The 25,893-nt window shown below is 45.2% G+C and overlaps 1 protein-coding gene and 1 long non-coding RNA gene across 3 annotated transcripts in view; one reads left to right on the top strand and one right to left on the bottom strand.

Moving 5' to 3' along the window:
- Positions 1-25,893, top strand: part of PLPP3 (phospholipid phosphatase 3) — an 84,829-nt gene that overhangs the window by 42,354 nt on the left and 16,582 nt on the right. Inside the window, exons 2-4 of the mRNA XM_059923548.1 lie at positions 1,572-1,729; positions 15,806-16,086; positions 16,492-16,549. Coding sequence (XP_059779531.1) covers positions 1,572-1,729; positions 15,806-16,086; positions 16,492-16,549 — 497 coding nt within the window. The remainder of the gene's footprint in view (positions 1-1,571; positions 1,730-15,805; positions 16,087-16,491; positions 16,550-25,893) is intronic.
- On the bottom strand, positions 4,613-12,011 carry LOC132366121 (uncharacterized). Of its 2 annotated transcripts, none has more exons than XR_009503368.1 (3): positions 11,770-12,011; positions 9,687-9,791; positions 4,613-4,934 (listed from the first exon to the last, which is right to left on the bottom strand). It is a non-coding gene; the product is annotated as an uncharacterized LOC132366121 (long non-coding RNA). The 2 variants fall into 2 exon arrangements; XR_009503369.1 differs by having other exon boundaries at positions 4,613-4,913.

Here is a 25,893-nt window from a genome sequence, read left to right as displayed (position 1 = left end):
TCCACTAATGAAATTCATATATGGATGAAACCAATTTGCAAAGTTAAATTAGGGATTTAGGCCCTTTGGGGTGGACTAAGAGACTCTGAGTGATCTAAGCATTCTTTCTGAGCCTCTATTCTCTCCACTGGCAGATGAGTGATAGTAGTGCTTAAATGATTTTAAAATGACCACTCGGGGTTGTTGGAAGATTCAATGCAAAAATGGATGCAAAATACCTCACACGTTGTTGGTGCACAGCAGTGGTGGGCTGTTACCTTCGACAAGATGGTTTTCATGGTCTTCCTTAGTCCTGACATTCAGTGGCTCACCTTGCACTTTTACTTTACCTTTTACTCACCATTGTGAGGTGGCCTTGGGGCTAGGTATTGAACTTGGATATAGGGGAGGAAGTGTCTTTCCAGCCTAAAGAAGAGCATGAACCAAGACAGAGGCTCTGTGTCCTGTTTTGTTGGAGGGTGTATCAAGGAGGTTCAGGTCATGGGGAACTCTGGAGGTCATACTTAGGGATGTCATCTTGTCCTGTGCAATGGGGAAACATTGAAGAAGCTTGAGCATGGCCATGACATACTTACGGTCAGGAAGCAAGCTGGTGGATGTGGGTAAGAGGCACGGAAGGCCAGGAGACCAATTTGGAAGCTGCCGCCGTGTCCAAGAAAGAGGTATTGTGGGCCTTCACTTTTTGCTTCAGGCTTATGAGGGCATTTCCTGGCAGGTGATGGAATCCATTTTCCATGACCTTCAAGAGAATGGCATCTGAGCTGGATGTTGATAAACTAGCAGCAGCTGCAAGAGTGCCTCAGTGCCCCTGATTCCCTTGGGCTCTGCTCCAGGTCTGTAAGCAGGAAGGCCCAGCTCAGCTCTGCTCAGTCTTGTCAAAGACTCTTTGAACAGTGAAAGAAAAACACTGGCAATGGCATTCACTAAGCAGCTACTATGTGCGAACACTGTGCTAGGAGTTTTATGTGCTTTGTTTCCTATTCCCCTTTAGTCATCACCACAATTCATTTGTGGGGAAACTGAGGCTCAGGAAGATGGAGAGAGAACCAGAAGTCACATTGCTAGGAAGTGGTGGATCTGGGGTTCAAATTCAGGTTGTCTGATTCCAGAGTCTTCAGAATTCCAAGCCACAAAGTCTTGGGATGAGCTTCTCAAAGGGGGAAATGTTTGACTTAAGAGAGGAAGGCACTTGGAGGCATCATGAGACATCATTAGATTTGGGGCTTTGTTAGTAATAATTACAAATCGGGCTTTGATTTTTAGCAGGATGTTGTAGAGCAGTGGAAAAGCTCCTGCCCTGCCACTTCCACCGCCTCCCTCTGTGCTCTTGGACAAGACAAGAGGATCACACTGTACCCTTCTTAGTGGCAGCTAAAGTAGGGAAGGGGGTGCATGTAGAGAAGGCTCTCTGTAGGCTGTAGATCAAATGCAAGGAATTAACATTGCCGTCGATGTTGTTATCTGGGGTGGTCTTTGCTGTAGGTCATTCTTCTTTGGCCTCCTCACACTGATGTTTTTCCCTCTCTCTTGTTTTTTTCTGGTATATGCGATGATGGTTCCGTCTGGACCAGCGGGCCTGCCCTTCCTCATCATCGAAACAAGCACCATCAAGCCTTACCACCGGGGGTTTTACTGCAATGACGAGAGCATCAAGTACCCGCTGAAAACCGGTGAGACAATCAATGATGCTGTGCTCTGCGCCGTGGGGATTGTCATCGCCATCCTCGCGGTAAGCGCCCAGACCGCCGTGTGCAAAGCACGTCGTGGACTATCCAAGCTAGTAGAGGTTTGGAAGATCGAGTAGAATTTCATTTGATTAACACTGTTTCATGCAGTTAATACTATTACTAAAAGTATTTTAAAATACTAAATATATATATATATATATATACTATAAGTATTATAAAAGTATGCTAAGCAACCTTCTACAATGCTTTGCATACCTTATCCTTACAACAATCTAACAAAGTCTAGATATCGTTCTTATCTTTCTTCTACAAATTAAGAAGCTGAGGTCCGCAGAGTAAAAATAATTTGCCCAAGGTCACGTAGTTAATGAGTGGTTGAGTTGGGATTTGAACCTCATTGTCCCTTACCCCAGAGTCTGAGCTCTTAGCCATTGTGCTATAAATCTGAGCCCCAGAGGATGGGAGTAATACCTTACCAAATATCTCAGGCCTTTTCTGTGTTCTTTCCACACTCTCGTGGTGCTGCTCTGACAGTGGTAATGCCCCTGACATTCTCTAGCATATTGTTTAATTCTCTCATCCAGTGGCTGTAGTGTCAAAGTGAAAATAGAATGAGACTTGCAATCCAGGGACCTAGGTTCCAGACCTGGCCCTCCACTGCCAAGCTGTATGTCTTTAAAATCAGGGGTGACCATCTTGCTTCAAAACTTTGCAGTCAGAAGTAAAAGAGATCATGAATATTGAAGTAATTGGCAAACTCTTAATTGCTGACCAGGTTGCTCATACTCCGGTGTAAAATCTAGACTTACATCCAGATCTTCCCTTAGAGGATGAAGCCCTCATCGAAGATGCCAAAATGTGCCACTGACTTGACAAGGTCCAGAATTACTTTGAGCAGTGGTAGCCTCATGGGAATCAGGGTACGGTCTATCTGGGCTTTACTTAGAAGGTCACTGCCCTGTTTTAGACGTGTCCATTTACGGCAGGGGAGGGGGAGAGTAACTGAGGGTAATCCAGTCCTATAATTTGTAGTTCATACGTTTTCACAGCCATCCATTCCACACCTCCAGTATTTTCTAAATTTTTTCTTTGTCCTTGAACCTCAGCCATATGGGCAAAGGGTATGGGATCACATCCACCAAGATCGAAAATCTTTGTTTCAAATCCTTGAGTCATCTTTGTATTCATCCTAGCCTGGAAGCTTATCTTTGGCCTGTAATAGCAAGCCAAGAAGGAAGGAGTTGATATTCAGAACACTGCATGTGAAATAAGGGCTTAGTATCCCCCTCATTCAAATGGAAGATCAGAAGCTTGGAGGGGTTCAGTGACATGCTCAAAGTCTAAAGCAAGTAAAAATTCGAGCCTAAACCTGGCTTATTCCCAAACCCTCTGTCCATCTTGCAGGCTTGATTTAGGCTTGGAGGTTGGCTATCCTATCCAAGTGCTCAGTGGGATGGGCAGTTAGCTACTGTTGCCTTCTCTGCATCAAATGTAAGCTGCTGATGGTCATGGAGCACAGTGCATGAAGTTTTTCTTTTGACTTCCCCACTCTGGGGGTTGCTTATAACTTTGAGACCCCTCTTTGTTTTTTAATAACATCGTAAACAAGGCACGCAGTCAACAGTTTGACATTGGGGAGGGGGCAGGGAGGCTAGTAGAATTCTTTCCAACCTTTAAAAGAAAAACAGTCCATTTGGCAACTGAAGTAGTTTCTTAAAGGTGGACTAAGGATCTTTATGTTCAGAAGCTGAGAAATATAAAATCTAATTTTACTCTTTGCTCCAAATTAACAATGCGGGGTTGAGTTCTCTAGGAAGAATGGCTTTGCCTGGAAAAAACATCTGAATACTTAATACAGTATCTTGTGCTAAGGTTTGAACAGGTGTTTTTTGACACTTGGAGGCTCAGTTAATTGAATGCTTTTAGAAGCCGACTCTAACCCGGGAGGGGTTGAGATAAGAATAGCACAGTGTCAGGGTTGTTCTGTGATCTTCAAACTCTTTACGTGCGATTATCAGTGGCTTGCCTAGTGGGCTGCTCCTAGATGTGGTGCCGTGGAGAGAGACACTCTTCAGAGGCCTGGGGCCCCTCTGGCTACGTGAATTAGGTGAATCCCTGGGTCTTCTAGGCCTCATTTTCCTCGTGTGTAAAATGAGAGTGCTGTTTGACTTCACTCCTGGGGATTGCTGTGGGAATCAAATGCTATCCCTTCCGTGGGCACATGCTTGGCTGCAATGGGCTGGGTGGACCCAGGGTGCTCAAGTAGCCTCTTTGAGGTCCATCCTTCCTTCCTCAAGCAAAATTCCTGGTCAGCAGCTCTTTCCCTGCTGTTTGCCAAGAGCCCCTTCTTCCTCATGAGATGCTAGCGTTTCTAAGAAAAATCTGCTTTGAAGAGCTTAGTTGTGGCTGGCCTCTCTCCTCGTGTCACGTGGATGTTTTAATTAAAATGCTCCCTGACCTCCCAGGTTTCCTGGAAATGGTCATGTGCTGTGGCCTTGGTTATATAGGATGGGCGGCAGCGATGCTTCCTTCTCCCACACAGGGTTGGCAAAATCGGTTTGGTGGGGCTTCCCTCTGGTTCGGAAAAAGGCCAGCCAAGCAAATGCGGCAATAATTGGTGTCCTTTGTCAGGGGCTACTGTTGTGCCATGGAAACCTGAGACCACGTTCAAGCCTTTTTCCCTCGTAGAAACCCCCGCCACCCTGACACGAGGTTTTCTGGTGCCTCAGTTTCTCATGGGGTTAAAGTCATAAGCGCTGGTTCATCCCTGAGCTCCTCTGCTATGGAACGTGTAGCAAAGGAATGAACCTCACTGCGCTTGAGTGGGCTCATCTGTGAAATGGACATTCTATGTCTACTTACGAAGGTTTTCAGAAATAAATGAGCTAAAGTATGGAAAGTAACTTAGGGCCCGACACAAGCAGTATAGTAGGTAAATGGTCACTATCTTTATTGTAAGTGAGTAAACAGTCACAAAGTCGTGAAGTGACTTAGCCAAGACCTTATACCCGGTATAAGTAGCATCAGGAAAGGACCTCCAGCCTTTGGACTCGTCACATCTCCCGCTCTTTCCTTGTAGTTTATTCGTCAGAAACCGGGTCTCTTGACTCTCGTTCCAGTGCTCTTTGCAAGAAAACTTTTACCTCCTGATCCAGCTGCTCCTGCCTTTCAGTTGGAGGCATGTGTGAGAGGTGGGCTCCTAATGAGGTCTGCTTGCCCGCTCACCTGCCATTAAGGACCGGAGCACTCAGGGGAAAAAGGAAAAGCAAAGACCTTGGAGGAAAAGTGACTAATTCCCATTAATATATATTCTCAATTCTGGAAAAGCTATACGACTTGAATTCAGCAGTAATAGCAACCCCTCTCTCCCACTGTGACTGGCCAGAGAGCCTGGCTGGCCCCGTCCAGAATCTGCTTCTGATCAGAGGGCGTGAATGACAGTCAGGGAGGGTGGAGGGGAACCCAGAGCTGGAAATCTAATCATCCTGCTACTTTCTGTCCCGGTCTCCTCCCACCGAATGTCAGGTTTGTTCAAAACAACAAGAGAAGCCTTTTCTGATTTGGATGCCCTTGTTCCAGTCTGAAGAGTCCCCACAACAAAGGAATCGCATGCCAGTGGGGTTTAGAGTGTGGTTTAGAGATGCACATATCAGAAGTTATAGAGAAAGCAGACACCTTTCTATGGCAGGAGATGTGGAAAAATCTAGTCATTTTGACCTCTTTTTCAGATGTAGCGCAGATTCTGGAATTATAGCATAATAGGAATTCCTTCCAAATCCACAAGGCAGTGGTTCCTATCCCTGCCTTGTAAGGGTTTAATGACTCTAGCAGCAGTGAGATTAGGAGCAAAAACAGTACATATCATCTCCTATCTAGCTTTCTCTCGATTTGCCTTGTACCGCGCTGTGAAGAGAATTATGGGCAAAGATCTTAATATGGAAAAATGCTTAGTATTCTTTTTAAATAAACATGAGCTCAGTGCTTGCCTTGGTCAGACCCTGAAAGGGGTTTAATAAAGATTCGTAATATCTAGGAGTTGAAGCATGATGAATCACAAGTGAATCCCCTTCTCCCTCTGGCCGTAAAAACACTACTTTTCCTCAGATCCCATTGATTTTGACCTCTGTCATGATATTCCTGACTAGAGAAAAAGCTCAGGCTTTGGCATCATCTGATTGAGGTTCATGGCCTATCTTCTGAGCTTACCCATTCTGTGACTTGTCCTTCAACTTCGAGCAATCCATTGACCCCTTTGGAAAAGAGCTATACCTTCCTTTACTGTAAATTGGTGACAATAGTTCACCAACTCCATAGGCTAGTTCTGGGAGTCAAATCAAGTGACATTATGTGTGTCATCAGTGAGATTCAGCCTTTTCTTTTCTGTAGTGTCGTACTGTAGCCTTTGTACTGTGCATACAAAGTAGCCTTCGTATGCATATTCTTTTACTTGTACTTGGTAGTGATTCTAGGGGGTAGATTGGTACAGCTAAGGCAACTGGGAATCAAGATATGAAGTGACCTTCCCATAACTAATGAGTGGCAGGGCCAGACCAGTAGTCCTCCGGATTCTAAGGCAAGGCTTTTTAAAAAAATAATGACACCACTACTGCCTTCTAAAGGCTGCCTCCCCTTCCACAATTACTTATCAAGCCCCCAGGGCTTGGCAGGTGCTGGGGATGCAGTGTTGAACCTCAGCCCAACAATCTGTGTGTTGTCTCTTGTCACTAAACTGCCAGAAGCTGCCCCATCTCAAGCAGACAAATAGCACCTTCAATACACATCGCCTTGTAATGTGTCCACATCTTGTCTCCCCAGCTAGATAATAGGTTCCTGCAAGGCAGAGATCAGGTCTTTTCCTCCTGCGCATGGTAAGTACTAAATAAACACCAAGCAAATATCACCTCTTCTCCAGGAAGCATCCCTTGGCTGCCTCCTCCCCCCACCTTCCAGAGGTCCCAGAGGTCCCCGGGCCCACCGCTATCGTTGCAGTCACTGTGTTGAACTGTCATGTCTGTTTGATTGTCTATGTCCTCGTTATCCTGCTAGCTGCATCACGGTAGGGACCGGTCTGATTTGATTTTGTATTGCTAGTGCAAGGCACAGACTTGGGTGCTCAATATATATGTTTGTGAAAATCACAGAGAAGGTCATGCATTTTGGGCAGAAACTCACAAGCATTAGGCCAAAAGATGTCAGAGGACCTAGGAAGCAGGGACAAGTGTCCTGTTTATCTCCCTAAAATCTTCACTATGGTCCCTGATGCACATGGGGGCCTGCTCTCTACCACATGCACATTTCTAGCTGGAGAGACAAGAAGAAGAGCTTATAGCTCCGAGACTTGTTTATTCAGGATCAGGCTTCAATTTGCCCACATCTGGACTTCATTACTTCCTCCCCACCCCACCCCCCCATCTCCCTTTATCTGAGAGAGCACTGCCAAGAAAACAAGGTTCCCCAAGATTGCTTCCTCATTAAAGGTTAGCCGAGTCTTCAACTCTGAAAAACATGAAGTCGAGCTGGCCCAGTGGTGCCTTGGTGGGAGACCCAGTTCCCCAGTTTACAATCCACTACATCTGTGCAATTACCAAGACCACCAACAGAGAGTGGCCGTGTTAATCCTTCAACTGTGTCATCCTGGATCAGACAGCTACAGAGTTCTTCTGAGACCTTCTTACCCCTGGGGGTGAGGTGGGGGGAGGGGCCCTATTTGCAATGTAACAAACACAGGCATTGAGATTAGGATTTAGGTTTCTCCCTTTCCCCTCCACGCCCCACACTCTGCAGAAATTCTTCCTTAGTTACTATCACTCTTAAGGGTTCAAGTTTATTTGGAATATGTATCTAATATGAAGGTGATGATATTCTCCACTTTAAGTGATAATGCTTAGGAGGCTGGGAAATCTGTTTGCGTGAGCCAGTGTTAGGGGATGGGGTAGAGGGTCGGATACCATTGATGAACTATCTAGTGGGCCTGAAACTAATATGCCTTATCTTAAATCCTCTTCAACAGCTACAGGGGGTATGTATTATTTACCCCATTTTACAAATGAGGGAAGGTCCTGAGGCTTACAAGGGGTATGTGGCTGGTGTGAGGTTACTCTGCTTAATGAATGGGGAGCAGGAATGAAAACCCAGGCTTCAGAGCCGAGCACGTGAACTGACATTGAAGACCCCCTCTGTGCCAGGGGCTATGCAGAGTGTTCTTTATTTAGTGAGCTAGAAAATCTTTAGTTCCTGGTGTAGAGAGCTCAATGTATAGAGGAAGACGAAACATCTAGACCACCGGGCAGATGACTGCCCGAGACTGACAGTGTGGGATGGTGTTTTGTAGCAAGTGGTTTGTACAGCATCTCTGGGTGAGACCTTCCTTAGAACAAGCAGGCAGCTTCTAGGCTTCCTCTTGGCCTAGAAGCTGATAGACAAGACATAGATACTGTCCTTGGAGCTTATGGTATAAAGGGGAAGCAGGGCAAGTACAAGACTGACTATACCATTAGATCCTCAAGGAGACTAAAGAATTGATCTGAGAACTAGAAGAGAGTCAGGGCTGTGCAGAGTGGTGGGCCCCAGAGAGGTGAGAGCTTCAAAGACAAAACAGGCCAAATGCTATAGATGGTCTCAGGTGTAAATAAAGTGCTATGGGAGTTGAGAGGAAGATCACTGAAGGTTGTTTTCATTGGTGAAGGCTTCATCATCATCATCATCATCCTTCATGGAGCACTTGTCCCATTTAATGTCACAACAACCCTTGAGCTCTTGGTACTGTCATCATATCATCCCCCTTTGTACACATAAGAGGGCTGAGAGTCATAGAGCTCAGTTGTCCAAGACTCTTGAGTAAAAGAGCCCCAACTCTAACCCAGTACACTAGTCGGCACTTGAGCTCTACTTTGAAGCAGAGGTGAGACTTTCATCAGAGATCCTGATAATCCAGGCAGAGGGGATGGCTTCACTATGACTGAAACAATAGGGTGTTTTCAAGAATAGTCGAGCCAGACCCGTTTGGCTGGAGAAATAGGGTGTAAGGGAGTAGACAAAGATAAGGTAGGAAGAGATAACTGCAAGACTGTGAAACTCCTTGAGTGCTGAGGAGTTTTTAGTCCAATTAATTGCCTAGAGGTTGATGAAAGTATTTTCAGCCTACTGGGCCAATTTTCCAACCAAGGTTAAGGATGAGGCCTGAACCACAGTGGTGGTAATACAAGGGGAAGAGAGAGACAAAAATGGATGTGAGACACCTGGCAAACGTGAGATGAACAGAATTTGATGACAGTGGGGTAAAGGAGACAGAGGGGTCTACGATTTCCTGTCCTTGCAGTTCTATGTTTGGTGGCATCTTGAGTAGAAATGAAGGGAAGAGAAGTGAGGTTTGGGGCAGAAGTTGGAATGAGTGTGACTTGGTCAGATTGACATGCTGATAACATCAGTTTGATAACTAACTACTTGGATGATTTGGCAGAAAATTGGAACAAGACTGATAGGGGTAAATGGTAAGCTGGAACTAGAGAGAGACAGATGCCCTTCTGAAGGTCATCTTCACAGAGGTAATCATTGAAGCTATTGGAGCAGCTGAGATCACAGTGAAAAGGCAAGGATACAACCCTAGGAAGACCTACCTTTATCTGGTAGAACCCAAAAGTGGAGCCACTGGAAGAAGAAAGGTGTTTGAGAAATAGGAAGAAAAGCACAGTGGTGATATTAAGAACCTTAGGAAATTCAAGGTCAAAAGGAACCAGAGGTAGGCAATAGGCAATGCTACAGAGAGAACAGTCGGGAGACTCTTGCATGGATAGGCAGAGCTGGTCATCTAGGAGACACATGGCTGTGAGTCCCTGACTTTGGAAAATACGATGCTTCACGCTTCAAACTGCCTTCTTTGTAAAGCTGGCTTAGGGCTTAGGGCAGCCACTACTGATTTCAACCATAAATAGCTTCTATGGTCACCTCTCTCTGGCTTCTTTGCTGTCCATTATTCTAGATATTGGAGTTTTGACCTACCCATAAAGCCCAGAAACTCCACTGGTGGCCTTGGACAGATTTAGGTTCCCATTGCCTTTCCCGATCTGTCAGGCGCTGATCTCCTGCCAAGAGGTTGAAGACAACCTAGTGGGAGAAGAATGGGATATTAAATTTCTCATCAGTTATTTCTCGTCACTAAAGATACTGCATTTCATTGTAGTAGATGGAGCATTCAGCCCAAAGAAAACACAGCTACATTTATCTCCGTCCTTAGAAGGAGGACCCAGATACGTTACATTTTCCCTTTCCCTTGGGACCGAGATATAATGTGAAGAAAAGGATCCTCCATTATTCTCCATCATTTAATGATTGTTGAATGAATGAATCTCTTCTGGGCTGAGAGAAGTTCATTAATCCACAGAGCTGAGATGTGAAGGGGAAGCTTGGTGCTCTGTGGCTGGCAGGGATCTAGATGTGCAGGTGCCTGATAGGGTTACGTGACCTTCCCAGGTGCTCAGGGAACGTCTGTCTCCCTGGAGACATCCATCCTGCCACCACCTGCTAGGGCTTCTAAGAGAAAGCTAGCTTGACGCCATTGGACAGAACACGGGAAGCCCAGGCTGCAGCGACAGCCCTGCCCCTGCCCTTTGCCTTGTACCTGAGGGTGATTCAATGGCCTCTCTGGCCTTCGTCATACTCACTTATAAAGTATGGATAATAATTTAGTATCCATAGGGTGTTGTGAGAAGCAGATAACACAGTGGATAGGGAAATGTTTTGCAAGCCGTAACAGGCTATGCGGATGTTATCATTCAAGCAGATCAGAATATAGGGAAGTTTGTCCTTCGAACTCAGCAGGGGAAGAAGATGAGTTCTCAGGCTCTGAAAGACGGATTGTTGGGACACTGTGTGCAAAAGTCTTTTCTTGGGAAAATCTATAGAGTGGACTGTTGTAAATAGCCCTCACTGCCTGGGATTTAGACTTCCCTTCTGCTTTGTTCCCCTGAAAAAGATGTCCTAGATAAAATGGTCAAAACCAACATCTCCATACCCATATTTTCTGGTTCTACCCTGGAGGGGTGGTACTTCCACATTCTTTAGTGTGGAATGTTCCTTTCCAAGGAGCTCTTAGAACTATCTTGGAAAAGATGTACTTGTATAAAAGTACAGGCATTTCCTGGAGATATTGCAGGTTCGGTTGCAGATCATCACAATAAAGCGAATATCGCAACAAAGCAAGTCACACGAAATTTTGTTTCCCCAGTGCATGTAGAAGTTATGTTTACACTAAACCGTAGTCTATTAAGTGTGCAATCGTATTATGTCTAAAAATCAATGTATATGCCTGAGTTAAAAAGCACTTTATTGCTAAAAAAAATGCCGACAATCATCTGAGGCTTGCAGGAATCATAAGCTTTTTGCAATGGTAACAGTAAAGACCACTGATCACAGATCACAATAACAAATATAATAATAATGAAAAAATTGGAAATATTACGAGTATCACCAAAACGTAATACACAGAGACATGAATTGAGCAAATGCTGTTGGAAAAATGGTGCCGATAGACTTGCTTAACGCAGGGCTGCCACAAGCCTTCAGTTTGTAAAACAAAACAAAACAAAACAAACAACCAAAAAACCCCACAAAATCTGCAAAGCACAATAAAATGAGGTATGCCTGTGTTAATTTTTTGTTTCTCTTTTTCCAAGGGCAGAAAAAAAAAACAATGTTTGCATGGCTCTTCTGCTAGGTGCTAGGCATTTGATATACCACCTTCTTGAATCCCCTGGCAATCCTGCCAGGTAGATAGACATTACTCTTTTTTTTTTTTTTTTGAGCTTTTTAAAAAAAAATTTTTTATTTTATATTGGAGCACAGTTGATTAACAATGTTGTGTTAGTTTTAGGTGTACAGCAAAGTGATTCATTTATTTATATACATGTATCTATTCTTTTTCAAATTCTTTTCCCATTTAGGTTATTACAGAATATTGAGCAGAGTTCCCTGTGCTGTACAGTAGGTCCTTGTTGGTTATCTATTTTAAATATAGTAGTGTGTACATGGCAAGATATTACTCTTAGACAAGGAGACCTAAGCCCAGAGAGGTGAAGTCACTTACCTAGGTCCAAGGTAAGAGATGGGATTCAGACCAAGGTTTTTCTGGCTCCGAAGTCAGTGCTTCTTTCACCACCATGTGCTCTCTTCTTTCCAAAATGTCTCTCCTAATGTTTTTCCAAATTTCCCCTCTGGAACAGTTCGATATTTGTGAATATGTGGCCAGTTGAGCTCTTGTACACCAGAAAAGACAGGAAGAGGAGCTGTCTGAGAGTTGGAGACTCCCTCCCTCCAGACTGCGGCCATTCTCGGGCAAGGACTGATTGACTGATCCCTTTCTCTCCCCTCGTAGCTTAATTGCAATGCTTTCCCACTTTATTAGTTTCCAGATTCCGTGCCAAGTGCTTTAAAAGGCAGGTAGGGGAGAATTCTTCTCTGCTCGCTGGCAGCCTGCCATGACGCCCAGACTCTGTTGCTTGCTGTTTCAGAAAGGGATCGACATTGAAGGCATTTTTCTCAGCCGTGAAATTTACGTATCACAACCTTGCTGACTAAAGCAGAAATGAGGGCTCCAGGGGCCGGAGTATGGGAGTGGGGACAGAGCCTTTGCAGGGGGGAGAGGGAGGGGGAGGGAAGAGCTTATTTTATTACCCGGGAATAAAAACATTGTGAGTAATGAATAAAGTCCGAAAGCAGTAAATCTGGAACTCCAGAGTTACGTGTGTAACGTGTTGGAGAACAATTTAAGCCCTCGCCTCTTCTGCAGAAGTGAGGTATTTGGGCAGCCCGAATTTCATTAAATGGTCTTTTAAGGGTTAGGATTACAAGAAGCCAAACCCGGCTGGTTCATAATGATGATTTATGGCTGTGTTGTCGACTCCCCGACCCTTCTGTACAAGGGGATGGAGAAAATACATAATTTGTTGCTCATTAACTCCAAGATCTGTCAGGGCTGCCCCAGAAGCCATGTGGTCCTGGAGTCATGTGTCTGCTAAATGGCTTCAGCCTGGTCCTGTCCTCGAAAATACGCAGTTGCCATTCTACAGTGGAAATTGGTTTTAATAACAATAGAAATAATAAAATGATCTCGATGTATTTCTTCTGTGGGTCTTTGAACTTGAGAGTCAGAATATCTGGGCTCTGTTCTTAACACTGTGAGCTTACTAGCCTCACATCCTTCAGATAAGTCACTATTTCTCAGTGCCTTAGTATTCCCACCTGTAAACTGGGTATATTGTCTTCACAGGTTGCAGATTAAATGAAACTGTAAGTTGCTAAAGAACCATAAAAGATTGCTAGTATTATTAGGGTTGTTATTGGGAATTTGAGGGGCCATCAGATATTCTCTTTTTTATCTTCCCATGAAAGGAGGAAGCATTTTAATTAGCAACTTGCTATTTGCAAGACTGTGGCACTGAAAACTGAAGTTTTAGAATGAAGGGATGTTAGAGCTGAAAACAGTCCTTGAGGTGTAATCAAACCCTTTCTCCCTAAGATGACTGACGCAGGGAGGTGACTCCCCTGAGATTCATCAATAAAATGATGTAAGAAACGCTGATATGCAATGGGAACCCTCATGTTCTTTTTCAGCATCAGATAGGAAATCACTCTCAGGCCATGCCAATTTAGAAACAGTTTCTTAATCTGTGGCAGTGGATGGTTCAAGGAACTCAGGAGCAATCCAAGGGCAGGGATCATTCATGGGGCTTTGGTTCTGCTCCTTGCCTGTGGTGTCATCTCCGAGGAAGTACCATTCCTTTGCTACTGCTTATTACCTTTGTTTGGTTGGGAGGCTATTGTGGAGGTGGCACAGGAGAGCTGGGAATAAATGTCATTGCAGTTATGAAGGAATGAATCACGGAGTCTAGCGCCCTCATTTTGCAAATGGAGAAACTAACTTATCCCAAGTCGCTCAGTGAATAGGGACTCGAGCCCTGGCCCCTTGACTTCTAGTTTAGTGCTTTTCCCCCCTATGTCTCACGTCACGTGGGCATGATTTATAAATAAAGAAGAATAAGAAAGAGAGAACATGATGGTGGTAACAAACATCTGCAATGTGTTAGCCTGTAAGGTTACATAGGGTAAAAGTATAAACAGGTTCAAAAGGGGAATTAGACCATGAATGGTAGGAAGGAATGCTGGGTGGAGAGATAGAACACCTGGGTCTAATCTTTAGATGTGAGTTAAATTCGGACCTCAGTTTCTTCCATATATAATGGAGCCTTTCATTTATGACCGGCTAGGCTTCTCAGATTTTAATCTCTGCAGCATGTTGTCAGAGGACTCTTAGTAATGTTTAGAGGGCATTTCCAATTTTGCAATAAAACAACTGTGAGGACCACCGTCCTGCTCCCTTTCATTCATCTGTTCATTCAGCTGATCGCCCTGTTCTCCCAGGGAATGGCTAAGCCAGGATGCCAGACCGGACTGGCCTTCGATCATCTCTCTCTAATATAGAGTCATATGATCTAGAAAACTCAATATGATCTAGGAAACTCAATATGATCTAGGAAACCAAAGGGTAGCACTTAGAAATATCAAGTATTTATAAACACAGAATCACTGTGTAAATGTTAGCGGTGCTGGTAGCTGCTCTCATGACTGCACCTGCTCGCCCCTGGGCCCAGCTGGCATTTCATGGCCATCCTCCCCCGAGACTTGGACTTGGGTCAGATCCCTAGCCTCGACGCCTTCCCCAGCTGTAAAAGAATGACGGGACACTTTGAGAAGGACTGCCCGGATGTGTCAGTCTGTTGCTTCCCTTGTGGTCGCGAACATGCTCTCTGTTCCCTGAAAGGGCAAGTGTGGCTCATCAGCCTTCCCTGGGAGGAAGTGTGAAGGGGACTTTGTGGTGAGTGGTGAGTTGAACATCGCTGTCCCTGGACCCTGGTTGCATCCAGGAAGTGGCCAGGGCTGTGCTGCGGAGTTAAGACGAGGGCAGCGGGCTGTGTGGTGGTGCATCACCAGCGCAGAACTGGTCCTCGGCCGTGTAGGCAGCATAGGAGCTTGAGTCAGCTGCCCACCCCCCATTCTTAATGTGAAACCCGACAGTTTTGGTTAAGGTGCTTTCCCTCCCCCAGCCTCAGTCCACCCCCTGGTGGTCCTGAGGAGTTCATAAAATAAAGTATATAAAAAATAAATACTGGTATGCAATAGGTAATCAATAGTTGGTGGCCCTTTTTTTTTTTTTTTTTTCTTTTTAAAGTAGTGATAAATCGCCCCTAAGCATTAAGGAGTGGGCACAGTGGGATGGAGGAAGGGTATGAAAACCCAGACTTGCTCACTGCCCTTCAGGATGGCGGAGACAATGAAGGTGGCCTTGGGCATTCACAAACTCTGAAGTGCCTTGTATAAAAGATTCTTGGTTGGTAGGCCAGTGTTCTTTTCATCATGCGCTACTTCTAGAGAGTAAAATGAAAGAATCACTTTCTATGACCCAGGGCATTTCCCATCCATGTTACCATATTTCCGGCAGTAACTCTGCAGAGATGTAAGTTATTTCGGAAGGACGCCAGGTAGGTGGCAGAGCCTGGATTCAAACCCAGGACTGGGTCTGGGGGCATTCGCCCTTTCCCACAGAAACCTCGGCCGTGGCTCAACATGGCACAGACTGAGGCCCGGTGTAAAGTTAGATCATTGTTGGTGATCCTTTACTCCAAATCCCAGAATCCGGAAATTTGCTTAGGCCCTCAGACCATGACCTTGATTCTTCAATAGCTAAGTCATTATTTGTCTCTCTCTTTGTTTTCAAATATACGTGTGTGTGTGTGTGTGTATAATATATTTTTATATATTATGTATTTTTGTATATTATATATTTACATATAAATATATTCGATTGCATATTTTTCTTGTTACAAAAGTACTATATGGCCATGTAGAACTTTTTTAAAAAAGGAAAAAATGACTGTGTTAGCACATTAATCTTCTCTCCTATGCATATTTATGTCTGTATACTTCTTAAATAGAAAATTGGGATTTTCTAGATTATAACTTGCAGTTATGTACTGAGTATCTCTTATGTCAGTAAATATCCTTTACAGCCTCACTTTCGTTGATGGGTCTTGATACTGCCTAACCCCCCATCCATTGTCTTTCAGATCATCACAGGGGAATTCTACCGCATCTATTACCTGAAGGAGAAGTCCCGGTCCACGATTCAGAATCCCTATGTAGCAGCCCTCTATAAGCAAGTGGGCTGCTTCCTCTTTGGCTGTGCCATCAGCCAGTCCTTCACAGACATTGCCAAAGTCTCCATAGGGCGCCTGCGTCCTCACTTCTTGAGCGTCTGCAACCCTGATTTCAGTCAAATCAACTGCTCCGAGGGCTACATTCAAAACTACAAATGCAGAGGCGACGACAGCAAAGTCCAGGAAGCCAGGTGAGGCCCCACCTCCCGTGGCACTGTGTCCATGCCTTTGCTGTAGGCAGCTCAGTGAGCACCTACTTAGTAGGGTACCAAGTTCAGAGCTGGGCCCCGGTTTAGATGGATGAGTAAAGCAGAGTCCACATTCTTAAGGAACTCACAGTCAGTTGATTGAGACAGATAGTAAATAAACAGTTACAATAGAGCATTGCTAAGTCCATTCCTTCATTCATTCTTTCTTTGTTTCGTTTATTCACACATTCATGGGTGCCTGCTGGGTTCCAGGCAATCCACTACCAAGGATGCAGAAATGAACAAGGCAGTGCTGCTCTCGGGGTCACAGTCTAGGGAGGGAAGATGGACAGACGTGTATCGGGGATATGAATACGGCCCTTACACTGCCCTCTCTTGCTCTTCCAGGAGGTCCTTCTTCTCTGGCCACGCCTCCTTCTCCATGTACACCATGCTGTATTTGGTGGTAAGTACTCTGATTCCAGTGGAGTCCAGCCCCAGCTTAAATCCTGTCTGTGCAAAGAGCCATCAGAATCGTTAGGGACAGACTTCACTGAGAAATCTTTGAAAAAGAGGTTAGATAGAAGCATTAGCTTCTATTCTGAGCCCTGCCACTGAGTTAGCAGAAGTTGTTTCACTTTCCAGACTTTTCCCATTTTTCAAATAAAAATAATATTTACCATGGCTGCTTGATAAGGATTGAGCACCCATTTTGGAATGATTAAGTGATAAAGACACTTGTATAACATTTTATGGTAATAAGCACCGTTTTCTGAAAATCCATGAACTCAGTTGATCCTTTCAGAAGCCTTATGTTATAAGTAATATTACCTCTATTGTGGGAAAGGATTACTAAGTAAGTCTTAGAGAATTAAAGCAAACTGCCAAAGTTTATGTAGACACCAGAACTATCGCTCAGATCCATGCCTTCTGCCTGAATTCCTCGTAACGTTCTCCGTGCCATTCCTCCCCCACCCTCTACTGATGGAAGGGCTTTAAAAATCATTATGTGACTACAGAATCCTTCCGCATCTGTGAGCGCACGTGACCTCATAATAGCACAGTGAAGTAGGAAATCCTTGGCCCCATTGCTCAGATCCAGAGACCAAGGCCCAGAGACGATCAGTAGTGTGTTGGAGGACCTTCAAATAGTGGTAGGGCCATGGTCTGAGGTCCCCTGTTGGCCTTGCCATACCATGGTTCCTGGAGATGCCGGGATGGTGCAGGTGAAGCGCCTTGCTCCCCTCCAGCTGCCACACAGACAGACAGCCGCTGGTCTGTTTCTCTTTGTCAATTAAATATGGTCCCACTGCCTTTCCTTTCCCCTTGAATGAGGTCCGTGTGCCAGAGCACTTCCTGCTTTTGGCTGCTTTGATGAAGTTCAGAGCGAGAAGGCGCTGAAAGGTCAGATGTAGCTCAGAGGACCATAAGCTGTTTGGAAAAAGAACATTTTGATTTCAACTTATTTGAAAAGCATAATTAGGAGTTGGAAAAACAGCAGAGAGGTCTTTTTGTTTTGTTTTGTTTTTTCCCCCAATCCTTTCCAAGTCTGGAGGCCTCCAGGCTTCCTGTTAGCTAGGATACAGAGCTAAGAGGTAGGCCCCAACCTCTAAAAACATTAAATGTGGATTTTAAAAATTCACGGAGAGCACTTCCCACCATTCTTCATTTTTTGTTGTTGTTTTAGTTTTCGCTTTGCTCTTAGGAAGGACAGTTTAGCAGCAATATTTTGTTTTCTGTTCCATTTATATTTTACCCAGGGCTGGAAGCAATTTTACAAAATATAATTTCAGTGTTTTGTAAAGTAAAAGTGCTGACAGGTTTCTGGTACCTTCTATGTGCCAGGCACTGTCTCGCACTCACGCTATACCTTTGGATTCTCTCAATAACCTGGTGAGATGTGTTTTGATTACACTGTTTTCAGTTTCAAACAAACAAACAAACCTGAATCTAAGAGGTATTTGAAGGCTGGTCCTTAGGACCCCAGCATTGTTCTATGTTCTTTTCATTGTGCTGCACGACAAAAAATAAAGCCAAACAAACCTCTGCAGGATAAACTTACAGAATATAAGCTCCAACCCTAATTTCAATGTCGCTTGAAGGGGACCTGCCTTTCTTCAGATCTGCTTTAATGGATGAGATGCCCCCCTACCCCCAGCGCCCATCACCTCCTGGAAGCTCTGATTATAGCAAGAGCTCTCTGCGGGGGTGATGCGTGAGGAGTAGGTTGTGATTGAATGTTTATTTGCATCTTTGAGGGAGGAAAAAATTATAGTGCCTTTATATTCCAGGAAGGAAGAAAGGAAGGGAGGGAGGGAGGGAGGGAGGAAAGAAGAAGAAAGAAGAGAGCCTCCTTCATCCTTCATCTCTGAAGCACATCTTTACACACACGCCCCCATGCACACACCACACACTCTTCAGAGCTCTTGCAAACATACACACATTCACAACTCACAGACACCCACATATGCAACGTGCAAACACAGGGCTCTCCTTTTAGCTCTAAGATTATCTTGTCTTAAAACAACCTCTGAAGGTAAGGGCTAAGAAGTAAGGAGGACAGTGCCCTTCACCAGGCCTCCTTTTGATGTGATATTACACAGAAATCTCAACTCTTTGAAAGTCCAATTTGCAAGGCTTTCTAAAGGAAGTTTGAAGAACACCGTTGCCTCCTGTCTGGGGAAGTGGGAAATCCTGCAGTCCGTCAGAGAAGCCCCTAGACTCCTCCCACAGGGCTTTTATATTGGGCTGCAGGAAGTGCCAGAGCTGCACTCGGCCTCCCATAGAGCCCCGTGCGCTTTTATGAAGGCAGCCTGTGATCCGCAGCTTCTCTGGAGCCTTGGGGAGAAGCCCGTTTGAACCGGCTGGGCATGGCATTGACAGTGTTTGCCTTTAGACTTGGGCAGACCTGAGTGACTCTGGCCATGCCAATTACTAGCTGTGGAACCGGGAGTTGATTACTTAGGTTTCGAACCTCAGTATACTAATCTGTCAAAGGGGAGACAGTTGTGTCTGTTTTTGCAGAGTTGTTGCCACTTTTCTTCTCTAGGCCCTGCTTTCCCCATCCGTCAAATGTAAGGGTGGAATTAGAAGGTGTCTTCTGATTTCTCAGTCTCTGTGGTTCTGTTTAAAAGCAGTTTGGACTACGTGCTGAAAGAGAAGATGGGAAGCACTCAGAGACAGTTTTGCGCAGATTCCCATGGAGTGCAGAGAGTGGCAGACCAGGAGCACCAGCCATCCCTTCACTGGGCCTTTCAGTACCAGCCACCATCTAGAGCCTCCCGTGGCTTTGGAGGGCGCTCCATATTAGGTTTTGATTTGTAAAATGGATAGCTTGGAAAAACCATGCTCCAAACACCAAATTATCTCCGGGCATGGAAGCTTAAGGACGAGGTTAAGGCTTGTCAGAGATTAATGCAAATTCTAATCAGAGAAATCCCGCAGCCTATATAAACATAAACGGTGCTGCCTACCCTTGAGCCCTGGTCTGAACTCCCGAGGACCGCATCTGGATTGGCCCCGCGCCTCCATGGTCAGGGACTGAAGATGACCTGGCTGTCTGGATAAAATGGCAACACAGGAGCCAGGCACCAATTCACACAGCACACCTGGAGTTAACCTCTGTTGTACCAGGCACGCTGCTGCCTCCTGGGGCTACGAGATGAATCAGACCTGGGCCCTGCCCTCAAGGAACTCACCTATGCTTTCAACATTCATTATGCAGCATGTATTTAGTGAGTGGCTATTATGCACCAAGCCCCATGCCAGGGGTGGGAATATAGCGCTTGGCAAGGCATGGGCATGGCCCTTGGGGAGTTCAGTCTAGAGGAACAGGTAACAGGTAACAGGACAGTAATGATAGTCTGGTCCATGCTACAGGAGGGACTGGCGTGTATAGGTTATTATGGAAGCTCAGAATTGTGGCACCCTAGCTAAGCTGGAGTGGAGGGCAGAGGCCGGGGAAGGCTTCCCTTAGGGTAGTCACGGGATGGTGGGAGGGTTGGAAGGACTGCCCGTGCACAGGTGGAAAGGAGGATGGTGATGTGGGATCTGCAGGTGTTCAGTTGAGTAGGGCTTTGATGGCTGGTCGGAAGGAGGGCGTGGAGGGCGCACGGAGAGCTGAGAAGACACTGGGGGTCCCCAGCCCCAGCTCCTCCTTCTGCAGCTCAGATCAGGCAGCAGCAAGTTCGAGTGAGGCCTTTCTTGGACTACCGAGCTCCTCTCCTGGGAATCTGCACCTCGACCCTCCCCTTCCTCAGGACACTTTGTCAGAGAAGCCTTCCCTGGACGCCCCCTCCTATACTCCCTAACTCCCTTTGCAGCCTTATTTTTTCCCCCAGTTTCTCACCATCTGACATACTCTTTGCATATCTCCACCAGATAAATTATAAGCTTCATGAAGGAGAGGATTTTGGTCTCTTGATTCACTGCTGTCTCTCACTTCCCCAAACAGTGTCTGATACTTAAGTATGCAATGAACGTTTGATGAACGAATGAATGGATGGATGGATGGATGATGGATGGATGGATGGATGAGTCCCGCGTCTTTTGACACTCCCAGGCCGTGCTTCTTTTCCATTCCAATCAGAATTTTGTTCATCTCCTCATCACTGACTTGATAGATCACAAAGGGCCTGTGTGATGTAGGCAAGGCCTTTGCTGCCTCTTTGCTGAACTGTTTACCTTTGGACACTTCACTGTGGTGCCCGTGAAAACTGTTGATGTGTCAGAGGGTTTGTTGGGTACCAGGGAAGTGGCTGTGCTCTGATAGCCATGTTCTCTGGCCTCTGGTTGTTAGTCATTAAGCTTTTGTTCAACATGTTTAGAATCCTGGAGCAGTGGGGTCTGGTATGCCCACGAGACCATGCCCACAGATCCCGGGAGTGTCTGGTGAAACCCCTGCCGGGAACAAGATTGTTGTTTCCAAGAGGGAATAAACCACAGCACCAGATGTTTTTCCTCTTCTTACTCTCTGCCTCATCCATCCATCCATCTATCCATCCATCCAGCCAGCAGTTTCTGAGTACCTGTTCTGTGCCAGACCTTGTGTGAGCACTTGAGGACACCAAAAGAGCTCACATTTTGTGAGGAAAGCCTGAAAAATATTTAAATAGTTGCAAAGCAGTTGGCTAAATTCTCTGATAGGGGTGGACTGAGGGATTGGAGCCCAGAGGAAAGGACTATTAACTCTGCTCTGAGTCAGTTCACAGGCTCTCCTGAGCTTAAGATCAGGTCAGAGACTCTTCTATTCTAACTCTTACAAAAGCTATACACCTGTGTTTGAGACGTGCATGCTATAAAAGTGTGTGACAGGTGAATTAGAGGAGCCTGAAGTTCCATATGTCCCATTCAGGTTGTCCTTTAGTCCATGATGCCTGTATAGTCCATTCAGATTGCTTCTCCAGAGACAGAAGTCCAATACAAAAGACCAATACTCGACATGCAAAGTGCTAATTCCCTAAGGAAGCCAGGTGGTTTTGTGGTTAGAGCATGGACTTAAAAGAGGCAAATCTTACTCAGTGGAAATCGTGGCCCATTGTTACCTTGAGCAGGTGACATGGCCTCTTTTGGCCTTGCTCTCTTCATCTGTAAAATGGGCACAATGGTGTCTGCCTACCAGGATGGTTGTAGCAATTGCAGGGGATAAAATTTAAAGCACCTCGCTGGGTGTCTAAGTGTTCAGCAAACCGGTAGTTTCTTTTTCTCCCCCTGATAGTGGCAGAAAACAAGATCCGATTCCCTTCAAAAGGAGGAGAAAAGTCAACTAAAAACTCCTCTTTGTTCTGAACGTAGTTGAATAACTTCCCAGTTCTGCACCACATAGAGTCACCAGGCACGTGAACCTGAGCCATGGAGGAGATGGGAGAAGGGAGAAAGTTTCTCCCGTGGGTGTCAGCGATCTGGACAGACTTCCAGGAAGAAAGAGGGCAGGGACAGAGGAAGGACAAAAGCCTCCTTCTCACTCTTAGCAGAGAGCTCCCAAGAGCAATGGAAATGAAGCCAGAGGACAGTACAGACCTGTTTCACCAGTATGCAAATTGTGTAATGAAACACAAATGACTTAGCAAGAACCAGTGAGACTCACCCCAGTCTGACTTGCTGGTTCAGCCCCGAGCTGGCTTGAACTCAGCCAGATCTTTCTAAGGAGGTTTTGTTGGAATTCCACAGGATCCCAGTTTTGAAGCTCAGACCAGGAAGAAGAGAGCTCCATTTCTGGAGTGAGTTCTGTGTGCTGAGGACTTTCATATACATCGGGGGGCCGGCGGCGGGGGGACAGACATACACCTTTCTATTGTAAACTCCGTATCTACAATCAGCAGTTTTATTTTAGCAACTGGAAGAAAAATCTTAGTCCCAGAAAGGGACTGAAAGATTATATTCTTTTTTTGTGAAGGAACTTATTTTATTCATGTCTGTGTCTTTCACAGAGTTTTTAACAGAATAGATGCTCACAACATTTTTTTTTTTAAGTGAACAAATCTCCTTATGTTACATATGGGAAAGCAGAAATCCAGAGAAGCAGAGTGCCTTGTCCAGGGTCAGACAGCTGGTGTGTAGCAGAGAAAAGATTCAAATCCAGTTGCTCTGTTTGCAAGTCAGGCACTTTCTGTGGCATCGCACTGATGCACAGGAAGTGGATTCTCTGAACCCAGAGGCCTTCACCCAGGTGGGGAATTAAAGACAGAGAGGACAGGACCTCAGGGCTGCAGATGCCCAGGAGAGGTCAAGCTGATTTAGGCTCTCTGGTTTTGTCCAGCTGTGCTCACCCCTTTCTTAACCACCCTTTTCAGGGTGCCTGGGACTTTGCTGAAGCCCCTGCAGGAGTTTTGATTCTGGGAAAGGCTCCTTGCTATTCGGTCTAGGACAGGGCATTACATCCTTGGGGCCACAAGGTTTGACTGCCTCTCCTGAATAAGGGTTACCTGCCCCTGTGGAGTGGGAATGAATGGAGCCTCCTGACCCACATAGTATCCCCAGGTCAGGTTTCCAAGGGAGCAGGGTGTTCCAGAATGTACTCACTGATTCTGGTGAGGCCTGAGCCTCTGGCCTGGAGTGACTGCCTCTTGTGAACTGGGCTTTCAACTGGCAAAATCCAATCCATTCAGCACTTAGATTGGGGCGGGGCAGAGGGTGTTATCAGATCCTTTGATCAACCTCAAAGCCTGTTGCCCTCAGCTGACTTTTCAAATCTAAAGTAGTCCTTGGGTGAAAGATCATTGTGCAATCGCTTTCTTTAGTAATTCACTTGTGTTGGTGAAATCAACAGTCATTGAGTCAATCTCATCTATCAAAGCGAAACGGTGACATCGATTTCTACGAAGAGTGCCTTGAGTCCCTGTCTCATGCCAGGCAGGGTCCTGTGATGTCTCATTTGATCCTGGCAACCCTAAGAGGGAGATGTCCTGCCTGTTTCACAGAGAAAGAGACTGAGGCTTAGAGAAGTTAGTAAGTGGTAGAGCTGGGACTGCTTTGTCTCACCCCAAAATTCTCTTTGCTACTGCTGTGCCCCAGCTACAGACACCAGGATCCACCCTGAGATTTTGAGACATTTCTCAATAAATGTGTCAGTTACTGATGGATCTGGGGGAGCCAGCTTCCATCTGCCCACTCATTCCATGCCTGACTGCTTCCCGAAGGGATTCTTTCCCCCAAGGTGGCCCCTCACTTCTTTCTTATTCCTGAGCACTCCCTTTCTGAAGCTATTCTGATGACAAGTCTCTTCCTCCCTCCTCAAGTTCCTCCTTTTTTCTTATATTAAGCTCCAGCCTTCAGTATCTGAGTCAGTGGAAGGGGAGATGTGTGCCTCGTCCGGTTGGGAAACCCACCCTTCCTCTGTCCCACCCTGATCTCCAGGGCCCGTGACCTAAAGTCTACATGGAGGGGGCAGGGAGAGATGGAGGATTTTGAACAATCATTTTTTGAAGACCTGCAGATTTTTAAATTGAGGGAAATGAGAAAACCTTGAGGTTATTAGGTCCAAATTAAGAGGAAAAAAACCATGGTTAGAGAATAAAAGCATCTGTTTTATGAGCAGTACATGGTGCCAGGCACTTAGCACCAATCTGTGCTACAGCCTGTAAGATAGTGGTTGTTACACTTATTTTACATGGGCAAAAACTGAGGCTCAATGAGGTTTTTCTTTTTCTTTTTTCTTTTTTTTTTTTGGCTGCACCCCACGGCTTGAAGGATCTTAGTTCCCTGACCAGGGATCCAACCCACACCCTCAGCAGTGGAAGCATGGAATCCTAACCACTGGACCACCAGGGAGTTCCCCAATGAGGTTTTTCTGGTGAAAACCTGTGCCCTTTCAGTTACCCACCCCACCCCTGTCCATTGCCAAGTCTGGCTGGAGGAAGGCCAGACCATGGTGGTCACACTACATATGGACTAGTCCTTCTTCAGTGAACTTGCTATTGTCCTAAAGACCGGGTTGACTTGGAGCTATCAACATCATCCCCATTCTCACTCTCAAAAAGGAAGAGATTTCTTTGATTCATGATTGGAGAATCTGCTGTTTGTTGGGTCATTTCAGCAGAAATGAGGGAGTAGCCTTTGACCTGCAGATTATTTTTTTCTGGTACGGAGTACCTTGCTTAAAATCATTTTTCACCATGGCTTGCAGTACCATTTCCCAATTGTGATTCATTAGGTAGATACTCTGTCAAAATAATAAGTCTTGTAAGTGATGAAAATAAGGATTTACTATTTACCAGTCTTTTTTAAAAAGACCCTTAGTATTCCATGGAGTATGGTTTGGGAAAGACTGACCTACTAAATAAAGGCCACGTTCATTAGTTTGACCTCCAGTACCCTTCATGAACTGCCCGTGCTTGCCTCTGTAGCCCTGTGTTTCACCCCCTCCCCCATCCCCTGCCCCATACACCCTTTTCTGCTATTACAGAACTTCAAGAAGTTCACTGCAGCTCTGATTGCTGGCTTATAAGCCTTTGCTCTGCCTGGAATACACACCCCCTCACTACCATCTCCTTAACTCCTAGCAAATACCTATTCATGTTTAGGATTCAAGTCAAGTATAGCTTCCCCTTAGTAACTGACCTTGGCCCCCCCAACTTCTTTCATAGTTTCTATAAAGCCCATAAGTGCACTTACGTGTTTTCATATGTTCCCCCAACTGTATGCTCGTAGGGCAGGAATTATAACTTCTCATTTCTGTGTCCTTAGCACCTATCATAGTGCCTGGCTTATTTATTGAGCTATTTGTGTGTGTGTGTGTGTGTGTGTGTGTGTGTGTGTGTGTGTGTGTATGTATTTACTTATTGGCTAGTTCCACAGGTTTGGCCTTTTAGGTCAATTTTAGAATAATTTTTTAAGGTTTTTTCTCCAAACCTTTTTAGCATGTTCCTAGGAATCTGATTAAGTTTTCATATTAACTTTTGAGTTTATAAATTGAGGGTTCTTATAAATGGGTGTTCTTGTAAATAAAAATCCTAGCTATCTATTCAAATTGTCCTTTACGTCCTTGGCTTCATAAAGGCTCTATGCAGTTCTTGGTAAGCTAATCACTATTTATATCATCATCTTGGCCATTATGATGATTTTATCTCTTCTTTTAGATTTTTAACTGGGTATTTTTTATTTTTGCAAAACGACTGGTTTTTATCACTTGTTTAGTGGCCAATAGCATCAGTGCATTCTCTTTATTATTTTTTATTTGTTGTTCTTACATTTCCCAATAATACATTTATATAATTTCATAGTGATTATAAAGTTGCCTGCTGTTTTCCAGGCCTGGGTTTTTTTGCAATTGTCTTCCAAGTCGTTGAGGTTTCAGTGCTAGAGGTTCTTCCT

The sequence above is a fragment of the Balaenoptera ricei genome, chromosome 1, assembly GCF_028023285.1.
Source record: "Balaenoptera ricei isolate mBalRic1 chromosome 1, mBalRic1.hap2, whole genome shotgun sequence".
In the NCBI taxonomy this organism is placed as follows: domain Eukaryota; kingdom Metazoa; phylum Chordata; class Mammalia; order Artiodactyla; family Balaenopteridae; genus Balaenoptera; species Balaenoptera ricei.
Note: the sequence above shows the minus strand (reverse complement) of the source record. Positions and strands in the feature narration are given on the sequence as shown.